Below are 17,546 nucleotides of genomic sequence, written 5' to 3'. Positions count from 1 at the left end.
CTCACTTAACTAAAACGAGTACACAGATTGCTCACTTAAGTAGAAGTATCAATCAAATACTGTGCAACTACTGTAACAAGTGAAAGTTCTTCATATAAAATCCTACTTACAGTACAGAAGTATTATCATATGCATATACTTACCAGTTAATAAAAGAAAAAAATCACTTTTTTTCCAGAGCAGATGCTATTTTGAGTGACACATTAACACTGCTTTGTTAAGTCTGATGCATAAATATATATTAATTAATCTTTTGCTGTAGCTTGCTTGTTATAAAGTATAAATCAACTTATACTAACAGGGTTCTCTGTGAGCCTCAAATTGATATTTAAACATAACCATCAAAACTGTCTAGACTGCTTTTTAAGATAAAATGATAAAAATCTGAAACAGTTTTTTATTCTTTCTTTTTTAATGAAATATCTTTCCTAACCTGCAAAATAACGAAACAAAAAAAAACTTCAGATGAATACAGTGGAATAGAAAATATGATATTTTACACCTAAAATGTAGAGAAGCTGCAAAAGAAAAAATATGGATACATTCAAGTCTAGGTGAAGTACAGGTCATGTTTTCAGCCTTTCATCATCCAACCTTGCAGATGCTTTGCTGATAAAACTCTCTATAAAAAAAGGTGTCCCGCTGGAGGATGGAAAATAGTTCTTTAATAATCACATGCATCCTGTTTGCCATCTAGTGGATGAAATTTGCAGTCATTACTTGGGATGGGCTTTATCTCAGTCTAATACCATGATTGTTGCTCCACCTGAGTGTGGTTAGAGCGGGATCGTTAGTTAATAAAGGAACTTGCAGACTGTTGCAGGCTGGATTGTCCAGAGAGCATTCTGGCCATGAGCACAGGGCCCATGCACCATCGTGCACAGGGGTCTGTAGCTTGATGATCCGAGCATGGCAGCAGGTGTCGGGTGGCGTATTTTAGATACAGTGAAGAAAGCTCTCCGTGGTTGTGTCAATTAGTTGCTGGTGGAGAGCTGAAAGTAGAAGCAGAGGTTCACAAGTGTTCACAGCGCCGATAAGGGCCTTAAAGTCTAAGTGGCTGTGAATAGAAAGATCAATGAGGCGATCAATAAGGCTGATTCGCCTGTCTTTCCAAAGCAGAAGTGTCTGGGGACAGGCTGCAGAAAAATGCTGTGGCAGCATCTCCAGAGAAAATATGTCGTAAAATGCCTTCCTGAGTCAAGAGGCTTTAACTGTTCAATGAGGGAGCTTTTTGTCCCTGCTTGATGGGACATCGTATCCATGTTTTCAAGTACTTGGTTTTGATTTATATGAATAAAAGCTTGAATCACTGTTTGTGCCAGATAAATAACACTACACTGATGTTCTTAGAAACAGTATTAAAATAATTTAGAAAATCAATTTAAGGAAAACAAAAACAAATACAGCCTAATGGCAATACTCAAGTAATATGGCAATAATAAATTATGTATTTACCAGTTTCATGACCAGGGAACAGCTTTGCTTTAACAATTGGGAAGATCTGAGTAATATTACAACTCAGTATTACAATAAGGTGCCATAAACTAATAGCAATATTTAATACCGGGGGGGGGATTTAATCACTCTTTTACCCCAAGACACAGGTACATTATGAAGTGTACTGTAAATGTTTCTGCAGGTTTGCAACCTGACAAGCGGACATTTCTACCAATTCCGTGTGTTTGCTGCCAACGTGGTCGGCATCGGGAAACCGTCTGAACCCAGTGAAGCTTTCCTATGTGAGAAGTGGACGATGCCAGAGCCAGGTGAAATTAAATTTCCGTTATGCATGCTTTACTTTTAAAGTGCTTAAATGTTTAAATCATCAATTCTGCACTTTGTTTTGCTTGTCGCTGGTTTATTTATGTGAGCAACCCTTTCACGCATGAATTAGCCCATTGAACAATACACCCCTAACTTAATTAAAGACCCTAAACACTTCTTCCATCACAACACATATAGTTAGTGACCCTTTTTCATATAATACCATTTATATTGGGATACAATGCAAACGTTGACCATAAATTATTTTTGAAGTGGAAATTAACTGTAACCATGTCATGTTTTTTCAGCAGTCTGTAAACATGTTGATTTTATCTCTGAAGTCAGGCATCTCAACATGGGAGTCAATGGGGACTGAGTCACTTTTGAATCCATTAGTGGAACTGCAGCTATTAGAAGCTTTTTGGACCTGTCTTTGCTATGAACAAAATGTATTCTTTATTTATTTTAAAGAGGATCCAGCTTACTGAAATAAAAGCTCTGTTTATATGAAAATGTTAACAAAAGCTTTTGATCAGTGCTCAAATCTATGTTCACTTTCCACAATGTAATTTGCATGTTGCACTGTAACTGTAAGAACTTAAATATTAAAAGTTGTTTGTTACATTTATACACAAATCTGTTTTATCCCCTGAGCTATGTGCCTCCATCAGTACCCTCCTGGCATTCGGTTTCCTCTGTTTGTTGACCCTGGCTCCTGTGACCATCTGAGACCATCCATCAACTTGAGGGCCCATTTATATAAATCAGTGGAAGTGTGTGTGTGGTCACCACACATACATACATATTTTGGTTTCAGAATAAAATGTGCTTATTTGCTTATTGTGCCATTAAAGCGCAGGTCAGTGGTCAAGTGAAAACACAGTATCTACAAAAACAGCCTGTGGTTAGATTCAGTTAGTGGAATTCATTATGTGTTTATCATCTGTGGCTTGTGCTCAAATATTGCTATGGATGGTTGTTGGTATCCCAAAGCAAGACACTGAAAACACTACAGAAAAAGTAGGAAAAAGTCACTGAAGCAATAAATGACTAATGATGGAAATAATGTAGTATCTATCTTTTTGTTAAATGAAATCAGTTAAAGTTTTAGCTTTATGTTTTGACTCATTCTTAATGGAGTAACAATAAATAATAATTTTGTTGTTTTCTTACTTTTGATTGACGTTGGACTGATGTGTCACCCACAGGCCTATTTAAAGCTGATGGTAGACTCTACCATCAGCTTTGCATGATTCAAAATAACACTTATCTTGTACTTGATGCTGCCTCTCAGTTTATCCTCCATCTGAAACAGGCCAACTCAGCTTCCTTTCAGTCTTGTGATTGGCTGCCCCTTCCAAATAAATGCTTGGACATTTAACAGCTGTGGTACGTGCAGGCCTGAAATGATTATTCTCAATGCAATAAAACAATTCCAAGAGTAGAAAATGTTTTTAGAGCAATCTGAAGCCTGTTGGCTACACTTAATGCAGGAGAGATGCATTTTCAGCGCTGAGCGGTGTCTCCAGGCATTCCCTTTAGGTTACCTAGAGTCCAGAGTCGAGGCTCAGTAGATATCCCAGCCACTCTGACTCTGCTCATATCAGCTTTGTGTGCCATTAATATTGAAAATGGAAAAAGGCGCTCTCAAATGTGCCACTTTTAAAGCGCAGCTCGTTAATCTTGGCAAATGGGCTTTCCTCTGTGCCATTAATGATTTAAAAGTGACCCAAAATCATTAAGCAAATTAGCTACCACATTCTGGGATGAAGTCAGTCGGGGTAGATTAAGGAAAGTCATTGTACTCATTTTGACTTTATTGTTATTTATAGTTTGCTCTGTAATGACTTTCCACTGTGACAAAGACAAGCTGTTTTTGTGTCTGTGCACTTTTACCGAACTTTTCTGGCCTCACATTGTTGCCCTGTGTTCAAAGTCCATGATCTGTTCTCCTCTTTCTCAGGCTGCCCCTACGACCTGGAGATCAGGGAGGTGAGAAACGGCTCCCTGGTGCTCTTATGGGCTGCTCCACTGTATGAAGGACGAAGCCCCGTCACTGGCTATTTGCTCAAAATCAGCCAGGGTGACCAATCAGAGAACTGGACTGCTCTGAGTGAAAAATCTATTTCTGACACGCATTACAAGGTGAGCGAAGTATAAGCATGTTCAAAATTTAATCAGGTGACAGGGCAAGCGATGACGGTGTGGTTTAGCCTATGACTGGATTGTTATCAGTGTAAAAATGATCTCTGACCTCCATACCAGAATTTCATTACTTTGTGAGTCTGGGGGTAAAAATGTTTAAATGATTGTGATGAATTATGACAGTGACTGTTAAATATTTGATGTGTTTCTAATGACATCCAGGTGTCGGGACTTCAGGTGGGTGAGACCTATCGTTTCCGTGTGTCGGCTATCAATGAGGCTGGCGTGGGTCATGCCTCTCTGCCGTCTGAGCCGGTGATAGCTCAGACACAACCAGGTAAGCTTCTAGACAAACTATACAAATTAAAATTCCTATGTGTATGTAATAATAGGAAAACTGCACACTTGTTTGTTGTTTTTGATGAGTTTTTAAAAAGGAACAAAAGATCTTAGCAAAGATCTCAAATTCGTCTGTCAGATATGAAGGAGGAGTCAGGAGATGGTTAACCCAGCTTAGCATTAACACAGGAAACAGGAACAGCTTTAGCTCTATACAACAAAGCAAACAAGTGGATTTCCTAAAAATAAATCAATAAAAATACATTTTATTTTCATTTTATATCCAGCAAAACATGCAGTACTTTACACAGAGTTCCTTGTAATTTGTTTAAGTAGACTTGAGCTGTAGCTCTAAGGCTTTGTGGAAGGACAGTATATGACAATTATGTCCTTAAAAAATTAGAAAAGTCCAGCAAAGACCTGACACGGCCGGAGAGATGGATCCACCCTTTCATTTGATCCTTAAACCATTTCAGAAATTACTCAATGAAAGAGTGGCTGTCAGAACTCATTTTTAAAGTCAGAAAACAGGGAGAAAAGACGGAGAAGTGCCAAGAGCTTGTTAAATTTGATTCACATCACGCCTGATTTTGATCCACTAAAATTATAGATTTTGATGGATTTTAGTGGTAAGCTACTCTCAGCTGCTCTCTTATGCTCATGGGGTTGCCACAGCAAGTAGCTAAACATATTTTATTTGACAGATTTTTATGCCAGATGTCCTTCCTTATGGAACCCCCAAGGGGTGTATGTCTCGTCCCAAATTCCAACTGTGATTTTTCATTTGTTAGGCTAATGTGTAAATCACTGCACTTTGGAACCACCATGGAGTGTCTGATTGGCAATAGCTTAATTTTTTCAGCATGACAATGATCCTGAACAGAATGCCAATGCTGTGAAAGCACACCTGGACAGGAAAACACACAGTGGAACACAGTCATGGATCAGCCCTCCCACAGCCCCGACCTGGACATTATTGAAGCAGTGTGGGATCATCAAAAGGCAGCCAACATCCAAAAAAGAGCTTTGAAAGTCACTATAGAAGTATTCCTGAAGTCCACTTAAAGAAAGCACACTAAAGCTTGCTTAAAAGAGAATAAACATTGATTTTTCAGGCTCCCTGAAATTGCACAAACTTTTGCCTTATCTAATGTGTTTCCATTTATATTCACACATTTCAATACATTCATGCCCTTATTTCTCATTTTCCTTGCAAAATATAAATGAGGAATGGACCAAGACTTTTGGATAGTGTTGTACACCCAAGCAGTGAAAAATATGCACTATCCAGCATATGCACTATGTTCAATTTGGTGCCACTAAATGGACTATTACTTATATAGTCGTATGCTGCTACAACACCAGAAGCACTGTAGAATAAAGTGAAATACACGACCCCTTCTAAGCAGGCTTCTCTTTCTCAGGCACCAAAAACATTGAGATTGGTGTGGATGATGATGGCTTCATATTTTTGGGATACGAAGCTGCTGAGATGAACGATGAGAGCAAATTCCTCTGGAGCAAAAATTACACAGACCCAATTGGTGCTGGGAGAGTGAGAGCAGAAACCAAGACGAATAGGTAGGTTTTTCATGTGCAATGTGGAGCAATCATTATTTTTTCTCTGAAAATGTCTAACAGCATTTATGAACGGGAAAGTGTGTTTGAAGTTAAAAAAGGTAAAAAAGACTCGGTGCATTTCAGTTTCATATTCAAAGAACCACTTGATACAACCGAGGTATAAAAAAGAGCATCGCTGTACACACAACACCACGAGGCTTGAACCAGATAGGCTTCAAGTAGGAGAAGACCACACCAGGTGCCACTCGTGAGAATAGGAAACTGAGGTCAGGACTCAAACAGGCTCAACATTGGAAGACAGAAGATTATGAAACAGTGTTGGTCTGATGAGGCTGGATTACTGCTGCGATATACAGATGGTGGGTCAGAATTTGGCATGAACAGCATTAGCCCGCCCATCTTCTGATAGCTGCTTCCAGTAGGACATCACGCCATGTCACAAAGCTCAAATCATCTCATTCACCAGAGCTCAGTTCAATAGCGCATGTTTGAGATGTGGTGGAAAAGACAGCTTCAGCATCTCTGTACATGCATCCGTTTGTTTTTCATTGTCTGTCAGGTCAGTCCTCACCTTCACAGACCCCTCTGAGGAGGACCTGGGTCTCTACACAGTGAACATGAGCGACAACCCCCAGCAGTCGTCCAGCTACGATTTCACAGCTGAAGGTAAAGTGGTAAACTTGCGAGCACCCCATGCCCCTTTCTAAATGTAACACTCATCAGAATGAAAAATGTTCAGTTGTCTCTTGCGTTATTGAAGAAGCTGACGGCAGCAGGAATATACAGAGCCTTTAATTTTAAGCTTTATCAAGCTTTTCTCGCAAGCGAGTAATTATTCTGCTCACAGCCGCTTCCACAAGGTCACTCGCCCAGCAAAGCAGATGGTCTCAATCGATCTTGATCTTCAACTATTGCACTATTCACTAGTACTTTGACAATACAACTGCATTATGTAACCAGTGTTCAGATCAAACTATAATTAACCTTGAGTTTCTGTTGGACTTTTTTTTTCCAGATCTTGAACGGCTCAAAGAACTCAGTTGGCAAGTCAGAAATCCGCGTACGTACTGCTAAGACATTATAATATATGAGGAAGAGCTCACATTGTGCTATCAGCTTATTTTAATCACTGGAATTAGTGTTATTAGTATTTATTCATGACATATTGATCACTTAATCTGCCTTTAATTTATCTTTGGCAGTGATTGCACTGAAGTCGGCCTGGCAGGTGGAGGTTTCTGAGAAAGGCAGTGTACGGCTTTGGCTTCAAACTGAGAGTCTGAGTAATGCAGCTGAGCTCCGTCTAATCTTCAATGACCGGGAAATCTCCAGCACGCCGGTAAGAGCCACTGATCTGGTTATCCTGTGTCCTTGCCAATTTGAGAGTTGAGGAGTTCACAAACCCTGAGAAATACTACCATTGCTGACCTTTAAATGGTTAAGCGTTGTTAATGTAAGAATCTGCCAATGGGCCACTTTTTAAGCTGCTGTTACTCTATTAGTGTTGAACTGCAGTTTATATCACCTGTGCCAGGTTAGTTTTGGGCCAGCCCACATCAATATCTGAGGAATTCGGTTTGACAATCTGCCGAAATGAGTGAGTAGAGGTCACTTGTGATCTCGTTTGTCTAGGAAACATCTTATTTGAGTGAAGTGACTTGGAAATATTTGCATGAAAGCCATAATAGGAGGTCATCACATTAAAATAAGGTGATTCATCCTTTACGAAAGATATCGGTATCCCATAATCCAACACAGCAGACCCAGATTAGAAATGAAGTCTAGTCTAAGTACAGTTGGATTCTCTGCACATTCAAGACTCTTCTGTGAAGTCCTTAAATTTTTTTTGCATCTTTGTTGATACACCTCATGACATTTTCAATCAGGATCAAGACGTGATTGGGAAAAGGAAGGAGGTTTTTGGACAGTTTGACTAAAAGCTCAGTGTTGTCATGAGATTTTTGAATGATTTGGTTCCATATTTCTGGGCGTGTAAAACAAACTACCAGATATGAAATGCTGAAACATGTCACTAATTACACAGTAATTTGGTCATGGTTTAAATTAAGGGTTATCTGTGATGATCTGTGATGCTGTACAGACATGCTTGTTCACACTTTCAAATTCTTCAAGTGGCCACAAACCAGATTTACAGCTTTCCGTTTCTGCTACGTAATATAGAATACATTTGAATCCCCAGGTAGTGACATCAAAGCTTGCTGAAAATTCCCCCCTTTCATGCTCACGACGTGGGAAATTTGCAGATGTCATGAAACCCTACCGGGCGAAAATAATCAGGTGTAGGTGCAAGCATCTGTGTTTATGACAAGTCAGTGTGAATTCAAAACAGCAATTACTGTTTAAACGAACATCCTGAGATGCAGGATGGTGAGGCTATCAACAAAGATGAAGAGCAGGTGTGCGCGGCTACAGACAGGCCTGGAAGCTGTGCTAATTTTACATAGTCTAGGAGAAAAATCAGCTCAGGTGAATGTGGGGGAAAGAGCCAACATCTGGGCAAGGCACATGAAACAAATTCGGACAATGTTCTTCAGGAAAATATAATTTAGGATAGTAAATCTGTAGTTAAAACAATAACATAAACTAATGTTACCTTCTAGTGCAAGAAGAAATAGCTCTTTGAAATTTTGAAATCTGGTATATTAAGAAAAATGTTCCTTTTTCCTTCCTATGACACAACTAGTTGAAATATATTACACTCACCCGACAATTGATTAGACTCACCTGTCCATTAATGCAAATATCTAATCAGCCAATCACATGGCAGCAATATACTGGCTTTAGGCCTGTAGACATGGTCAAGAAAACCTGCAGAAGTTCAAACTGAGCATCAGACTGATGAAGAAAGGTGATTTAAAACCCTTGTGTTGTTCTCAGGTCGAAAATGACCCCAGGTGTATGGCAAACAAGCGTATGGGAATCCCGAGGACATTAAGTGACTTAGAATGTGGCCATGATTGTTGGTGCCAGGCAGGCTGATTTAAGTATTTCAGAAACTGCTGATTTACTGAAAGTTTTCTGTGCAACCATCTCTAAGGTTTGCAGAGAATAGTCCAAAAAAGAGAAAATATCAGTGAGCGCCTATTCTCTGGACTAAATACTTGTCGATAGCAGAGGTCAGAGGAGAATGGCCACACTGCTTTGAGCTGATAGGTTGGCAACAGTAGCTAAAACAACCACTTGGTACACCACAGCCTACCTAAGAACACTTGTTGGCCATGTCCTTCCCTTATTACAGCAGTATCCTCTTATGGCTCTTTTCAGCAGTTCTCTCTTTATCTCAAGCTGTTTCTTAAACATGATCATGACTTCTCTGTACTTAAATGACCTCCCCAGTCACCAGAGCTCAAGCCAATAGAGCACCTTTGGAATGTGATGGAATGGGAGATTTACATCATGGATGTGTCGCCAACAAATCTGCAGCAACTGCATTATATGGACCAAAAGCTCTGAGAAATGTCTACAAAATATTGTTGAGTTTATGCTATGAAGAATCAAGGTAGTTCTGAAGGTGAAAAGGAGCCCAACCACGCACTGGCAAGGTCCAGTTAATAAAGTGCACAGATAGTGTATATCCACACACATCCATTTTTTAACTATTTATCCATCCAGGGTCATGGAGACTTGGACCTTATGTCACATAAGGGTCAGGGTTTAAAAAGAAAGAAAGAAAATTTCTGTCTCAGTAACTATTTGCAACAAAAACAAGGAAGCAAAAAAGCTATTTCAAAAAGATCCTTACCCTATTATTGATAAACTAATGTAATGTTACTGTAATGTAATGTAATGAGAGACCAAATATGGAAAATGTAAAAGTGCAATTCAAAGTCAGACCGCCTAAAATAAAGAAACATTATAATCATAAAGGAACATAAACTGAATGTGAACAAACTTATATGTGTTGTGACACTGAGCACAGAATAATCAGTGCTGCCATTGTAGTTATTGAACCGTGCATTGATGTGTGCACAGAGAGAAAAACAAATACAAGGCAGCATATTTATTGCGGTTTCACAACTCTGTCAGCTGCATTTTCTTTGCCCTGGTTTGTTTGCCGCTGCTTTATATTCAGCAGCTTCCATTTATCGCTTGTATTTCATTTTCATTTATTCCATTATTTCCCAATATCAGAGTTCCATCTGAACAGCACTGATTACACATTATTTCTAAATGATCACAGCTGAGGTTTGTGAATTCAAAAGCCATTTAGCTGATTAGGGCCCTTAGGCTTGCCATACATCACAAATCACATCCACCACTGAGGCCTATCAACATGCAAGGCATACACTTATCTTGATGAGCATAAAAGCCGTGAAAATGAGCTCAAAGGCTGTTTTCTCTGTGTCACTGTTTGTTTGCATGTTTGCATGTGTTATAGAAAAAAAGAAGTGTTTCATCTTCAGTGTGCACATGGCATTTCAGATGCTTTTATGTGACTGTTTCATGATGTATTCTCTCTGTACGAGGAGCCATCTATAGGGAAGTTGCAAGCAGCACGTTCACCTGCCATCTGGGATCATCTGAGCTGATGGGTGTGCTGTATGTGTGGCAACATTTGTTTGCTTTTCTGCAGCACCGCAAGATCAACTTTGACAAGGCCAAAGGTTTGGTGGAGATACTGTTTGATCAGCTCTCTCAAGAGGATGAGGGCTCGTACACGGCACAGCTGAGAGACGGCCGCGCCAAGAACCAGTTCACTTTGGTCTTTGTGGATAAAAGTAAGTCATTCTCTCATATTAAGTGAGTAGTGCTAAATCTGAGGACCGATAAACAAGGAAGAGCTGCACAGAAAAGCAGGCATGTCACAAAAGGTACTTAATGAATAAATAAACACGCTACTGCAAAAAACCCAAAATGCAGCCTTAACTAAAATACATCTCCCTCCCTTAATAATTTAGAAACACAGAAACACACATAAAAGGGTGAAAACCATTCAACAATAATACAAAAATAATGATGCAAACATCTCAGATAACTTATATTATTTGCAATGCAAAAATAAAAAGCTCAAAAAAGCTAATGGGAACTGTTGATTCCAGATTTTCTCTTCACTTTTACACCACACCCCCACTCAGTGAGTTTTACCCTCATGCGCAGGTCATCGAGAAGTGGAAGAAAATGGAAAACTTGTTGAACATGTTGGTTGTGGAGAGAAATTGACGTGCTATGATCTGAAAAGGTGGTGATGCAAAAGAGCATTCAAAAAAATGTCTGCTGATATTGTTTCGTGCAGCTTTAGGTGATTTATTTAATAGTGCTTAGATGTAAAAATTGGATTTTATTTGCTGATGTGTGCCATGTGTGTCTATATTGATAAAGGATATATAAACACAGATATTATATTCCTTACAGCAGAGGTCCCCAATCTTTTTTGCACCACGGACCGGCCTTTAAGGTGTCGCGGATAAATACAACAAAATAAAACTAGTACCGGTACCGAAAAAAAGAAGATTTATTCCTAACACACGTGAAAAGACCCAGGAAATCCAAGTTAGCGATAAAAACAATAACAAAATAACGCTGAAAACCGATAAAAACCCTGAAAACCATACATTTCACACCTGAGCCTCAACTCTCGCGGCCCGGTACCAAATGACTCACGGACCGGTACCGGTCCGAGGCCCGGGGGTTGGGGACCGCTGCCTTATAGTATAAATACAACTTCAACAGGTTGAAATCACTTCTCATCTGATTAAGTGTCATTTCGATCTTGTTTGGGTTCATTCTTGCACTCAGTCTGACGCTGTCTGTGTCTCTGTCAGAGTTTCGTGAGACGCTGGCCTTGGCTGATGCAATCCGACATGACAACAAGAGGAAGACTGGTAGGAAATCTTCCACACATCAAAAACAACTAATGCAATCAGAGCCGACAGTCAAGGACCATCACGACAGCCAGTGGCACAGATATTCTATGATGATTGTTTGCCCTAATGCTGAGAAATGTCTTTGTGAACTGATCTTATTCATTCAGTGATGCCTTGTTGCTTTAAAAGACTTTTTTTTATCTCATTCCAAGGTGAAAGCTAATAGTTGCAACAGGCGTTCATAATCGCTGTATTGATGAAACATATTAAAATTAGAGAGTTGCATAGAGAGAGACATGAAGCTTCCTGTGCCGCTGAATTCTCTGTTTTCATCACCTGAGCTCTGAGACCTGATACGAGAGGTTCTGCTCTAAAACTCTTTTGTGTGTAGAGGCCAATGTCCCAGTGTCTGTTTGTGTAAACAGAATATCTCAAATCAAATCCACTATTCAAAGTCCACGTGAGACCCAAAGTCCACAGAACTCGTTCTGTCTATTACAAGCAGAATACTAAGCTATAAAAGAAAAACCAGCTGGGGAAATCTTTCCTGCAGTATGTTTCCTGATTAAATCATACCATAATTCATATTTCAGACACCTACCACTGTGCGTGTACTGAACATACTGTTATGAATGATGTGTTTTGAATAAATTAAATGATCAGTATGGATGGATAATCATTTATTTTGTTTTCCAAGGTCCTTATTTCCAGGAATTCTTGTCCTGGAGTGTAAATGAGGATTGTGAATTAATTTTGAAGTGCAAGGTACTTTTATATTTTTACATATTATATGTCCGAATACTGACATATCTCATTTATACTGACCACCAGAAAATAGTGCTACTATAACCATTTTAGTAGTATTATGCTAACTCTGTTATCACTTATTGACTAATGTTTGTCACATCAACAATTTTAAGTCTGAGCTGTTCCAAGCCTTCTCGTCTTTTTCTTTCTGTCATTCCACTTTAATCTGTCCAAAGAGGCCTGTTTCATCAGTTAGCTGATGAATGGTTTTCACCTCGTAGTGATTAATAAGCACAATGTGGACAAAAGTACTGGGATACACAGGAGTTGCTAGGCCATGGAAACACATGCAATGAAGCTCCTAATACAGAGTTTTATGCTGATGTTGATGCCAGAAGAGGTTTGAAACTCAGTTGTTGGGTCAGTAGGACACCACGTGCTTTAATAGTTAGTTTCTTTGGTTCCTTTAAGCTTCCATGTTACAATAATACCACTTACAGCTGATTGTGTTATATGGAAGAAAAGTGAGGTCTTTTCTTCCACAAAGGTAAAATATATGGCTAGGTCCCTATATTATATTTTCATGTGGTTCAAAGATGTGGCTCAATACTTTTGTCCATAAATTGCAAATGTATTAGATCATCACCCGATATAAGTTTTATGCCACAGCTGCACCAAAGCATTTTCCTGTAGATCTCCATCTACCAGTCTGTGGAAGCTCTCAAACTAAAATGATATTTTTAATGCTATAATATAATTCTTGTTGTTATTCATGAATTTTCAGAATTACTGGTTTTAGAAAAAGGAACATTTCAACCTCTGCAGTCCCTGAAAGTTTATCCAATTTCTTACATTAAAACTGAAATTATTTAGGCACATAATTATCTTCCTATAACTCTAACTTGAATGGATTTTGGCAGTCTAGAGTGACTGAAAAGAAATGTGACAGTATAATAACATATGAGCCTCCTTGTAACCCAAAGCTAAAATACTAACATAACCCAAACAAGATGAAAGGACCCACAATTTTTGCACCAGCTTTTGAGAACACTTTGTGCTGTTTTTACAGGTGTTGTTTATCTCTCTTGACGCAGGTGACAAATGCAAAAAAGGAAACATCTCTCAAGTGGTTTAAGGATGGTTTGGAGGTGACTCAGGTTGCGTATGATCCATCAACAGGGGTCAGCGTGCTTACTATCCCACAGGTATGCATAATGATTGTGTCCTGTTCTATTTTCAGATAAGGCAAGTATGAATCATCACACTGTAGCTGATGTAGAGAGCGAAAGGAGATAAACAGAGTGACAGCTGACATTTATAGGATTAAGTCTACATGAGTCTTAACCTTGAGATGAATCAAGATTCACCTTGAAGTGAGCCTTGCCCTGGAAATGCCTCTTAATCAAATATTTGGTTCTCACAGATATCACATACTAAATGGTGAATGTTCTGAATATGTTTAACTTTTACACAGTAGATGATTTTTCCCCCCCCTCAGGTTACAAAGAAAGAGGCAGGCTCGTACAGAGCTGTGGTGTCAGACGGGAGAGGAGAAGATGTGAGCACCTTGGACTTGCTGGATGAAGGTGATACTTGATTTTCTAGCCAAACAAATATTACTGCTTTTTGTGTTATTTGATTTATCATGGAAATTAGTCATTTAAAATAAAATATAAAAATCTATTTGAATATGGATGATTGTTTTTTTTAATTTGCAGAGTATGACAAGCTTCTCCAGCACCTGAGTAAACAGTGCGGTAAGTGACACGTATTCAGAAGAACAATCTTGGTGAAATGTGCCAATGGCTTGTTTTCTACATCAGGTGAGCTGTGTCGGGATGGGGATAATACACCTGAAAGCCATGTTGATTAGCTGTTCCGTGCCCAGAATATTACTGTGCCGAGCACCCCAGATAACAAACACTTTGTTTTGAATTGCTAAAATATATCCAAAATGTGCTATTATTTTAATCGAGAGTCCCACCCCCATATAGCGATATCAGCCAGCTCACTGAAGATTCAGAGCACCGGTGAAGGCTTCAAGCTCTACTGCTCACTTAAATACTACATAAGCTTCCTGAAGACCAGCTGGTACTTCAAGTGAGTTCACAAAGAGAACACTTCTCTGATCTAACATCCAATACCTGCTTCAGACATATAACTATTTTAAATAGTTATATGTCTATTTTAAATTAAATTATATATATATATATATATATATATATATATATATATATATATATATATATATATATATATATATATATATATATATATATATATATATATATATATATATATATATATATATATATATATATATATATATATATATATATATATATATATATATATATATATATATATATATATATAGGCGGCACGGTGGTTAGCACTGTTGCCGCACAGCAAGAAGGTCCTGAGTTCAATTCCAACATCAGGCCGGGGTCTTTCTGTGTGGAGTTTGCATGTTCTCCCCGTGTTTGCGTGGGTTCCCTCCGGGTACTCCGGCTTCCTCCCACCGTCCAAAGACATGCAGCTTGTGGGGATAGGTTAATTGGATAATCCAAATTGCCACTAGGTGTGAATGTGAGTGCGAATGGTTGTCTGTCCCTGTGTGTTAGCCCTGCGACAGACTGGCGACCTGTCCAGGGTGTACCCCGCCTCTCGCCCTATGGATGGATGAATGGATGGATATATATATATATATATATATATATATATATATTTAATTTAATTAAAAAATATATATATATATATATAACTTAATTTAATAAAAAAAAAAAATATATATATATATAATTTAATTTAAAATAGACATATATATATATATATATATATAAATTACTTCATTATACATATATATATATATATATATATATATATATATATATATATATATATATATATATATATATATATGTATAATGAAGTAATTTTAATCCAAAATAAGATGAATCTTCTTCCTAAATCCCAGAATTTGATACTTTCTCTATACATCTCTATATATATATATATGTCTATTTTAAATTAAATTATATATATATATATTTTTTTTTTAATTAAATTAAATTATATATATATATATATATATAATTTAATTTAATTTAATTAAAAAAATATATATATATATATAATTTAATTTAAAATAGACATATATATATATATATATATACATATATATATATAATTTAATTTAATTAAAAAAAAAAAATATATATATATAATTTAATTTAAAATAGACATATATATATATAGAGATGTATAGAGAAAGTATCAAATTCTGGGATTTAGGAAGAAGATTCATCTTATTTTAGATTAAAATTACTTCATTATACATATATATATATATATATATATATATATATATATATATATATATATATATATATATATATATATATATATATATATATATATATGTATATATATATATATAATTTAATTTAATTTAAAAAAATATATATATATATATAATTTAATTTCAAATAGACATATATATATATAGAGATGTATAGAGAAAGTAAAAAATTACTTCATTATACACACATATATATATATATATATATATATATATATATATATATATATATGTATGTATATATATATATATATGTATAATGAAGTAATTTTAATCTAAAATAAGATGAATCTTCTTCCTAAATCCCAGAATTTGATACTTTCTCTATACATCTCTATATATATATATGTGTCTATTTGAAATTAAATTATATATATATATATTTTTTTTTTAATTAAATTATATATATATATATATATATATATATATACATATATACATATATATATATAAAAAAAAAAAAAAAACACCCAGCACGCCCCTGCGGGCGGTTTATCCTTCAAGCTCGGGTCCTCTACCAGAGGCCTGGGAGCTTGAGGGTCCTGCGCAGTATCTTAGCTGTTCCCAGGACTGCGCTCTTCTGGACAGAGATCTCCGATGTTTTTCCCGGGATCTGCTGGAGCCACTCGCCTAGCTTGGGAGTCACCGCACCTAGTGCTCCGATTACCACGGGGACCACCGTTACCTTCACCCTCCACATCCTCTCGAGCTCTTCTCTGAGCCCTTGGTATTTCTCCAGCTTCTCGTGTTCCTTCTTCCTGATATTGCTGTCATTCGGAACCGCTACATCGATCACTACGGCCGTCTTCTTCTGTTTGTCTACCACCACTATGTCCGGTTGGTTAGCCACCACCATTTTGTCCGTCTGTATCTGGAAGTCCCACAGGATCTTAGCTCGGTCATTCTCCACCACCCTTGGGGGCATCTCCCATTTTGACCTCGGGACTTCTAGGTTATACTCGGCACAGATGTTCCTGTACACTATGCCGGCCACTTGGTTATGGCGTTCCATGTATGCCTTGCCTGCTAGCATCTTGCACCCTGCTGTTATGTGCTGGATTGTCTCTGGGGCATCTTTACACAGCCTGCACCTGGGGTCTTGCCTGGTGTGATAGACCCCAGCCTCTATGGATCTTGTACTCAGAGCTTGTTCTTGTGCTGCCATGATTAGTGCCTCTGTGCTGTCTTTCAGTCCAGCTTTGTCCAGCCACTGGTAGGATTTCTCACCCTCTGCAGGTACTTGGTGGTTGCAGCCTTTCTAGCGGCCTCTTCATGGTTCCCATTTGCCTGCGGGATTCCCAGGTACTTGTAACTGTCCTCTATGTCTGCAATGTTGCCTTCTGGTAGTTCAATCCCCTCAGTTCTGACTACCTTCCCTCTCTTTGTTACCATCCGACTACACTTCTCCAGTCCGAACGACATTCCAATGTCATTGCTGTATAGCCTGGTAGTGTGGATCAGTGAATCGATGTCTCGTTCACTCTTGGCATACAGCTTGATGTCATCCATGTACAGGAGGTGGCTGACAACTGCTCCGTTCCGTAGTCGGTATCCGTAGCCAGTCTTGTTAATGATTTCACTGAGGGGGTTCAGGCCTATGCAGAACAGCAGTGGGGACAGAGCATCTCCTTGGTAGATCCCGCACTTGATGGTAACTTGTGCTATGGGCTTGGAGTTGGCCTCTAGTGTTGTACGCCACATCCCCATTGAGTTCCTGATGAAGGCTCTTAGGGTCCCATTGATCTTGTACAATTCTAGGCATTCCAGTATCCAGCTGTGGGGCA

General features: G+C 38.0%; 1 protein-coding gene across 3 annotated transcripts in view; it reads left to right on the top strand.

The window, feature by feature from the left end:
• The window catches only part of myom3 (myomesin 3), a 94,507-nt gene that overhangs the window by 72,421 nt on the left and 4,540 nt on the right, over window positions 1-17,546 (top strand). For all 3 annotated transcript variants that reach the window (XM_026183599.1, XM_026183598.1, XM_026183597.1), the window contains exons 19-32: window positions 1,640-1,766; window positions 3,728-3,909; window positions 4,132-4,246; window positions 5,673-5,829; window positions 6,389-6,495; window positions 6,845-6,889; window positions 7,032-7,168; window positions 10,424-10,568; window positions 11,613-11,672; window positions 12,352-12,419; window positions 13,496-13,606; window positions 13,900-13,987; window positions 14,120-14,158; window positions 14,396-14,501. In XM_026183599.1, coding sequence (XP_026039384.1) covers window positions 1,640-1,766; window positions 3,728-3,909; window positions 4,132-4,246; window positions 5,673-5,829; window positions 6,389-6,495; window positions 6,845-6,889; window positions 7,032-7,168; window positions 10,424-10,568; window positions 11,613-11,672; window positions 12,352-12,419; window positions 13,496-13,606; window positions 13,900-13,987; window positions 14,120-14,158; window positions 14,396-14,501 — 1,487 coding nt within the window. The remainder of the gene's footprint in view (window positions 1-1,639; window positions 1,767-3,727; window positions 3,910-4,131; window positions 4,247-5,672; window positions 5,830-6,388; window positions 6,496-6,844; window positions 6,890-7,031; window positions 7,169-10,423; window positions 10,569-11,612; window positions 11,673-12,351; window positions 12,420-13,495; window positions 13,607-13,899; window positions 13,988-14,119; window positions 14,159-14,395; window positions 14,502-17,546) is intronic.

Source organism: Astatotilapia calliptera, chromosome 11, assembly GCF_900246225.1.
Source record: "Astatotilapia calliptera chromosome 11, fAstCal1.2, whole genome shotgun sequence".
NCBI lineage: Eukaryota > Metazoa > Chordata > Actinopteri > Cichliformes > Cichlidae > Astatotilapia > Astatotilapia calliptera.
The sequence above is the reverse complement of the archived record's forward strand: the minus strand, read 5'-3'. Positions and strand labels throughout refer to the sequence as shown.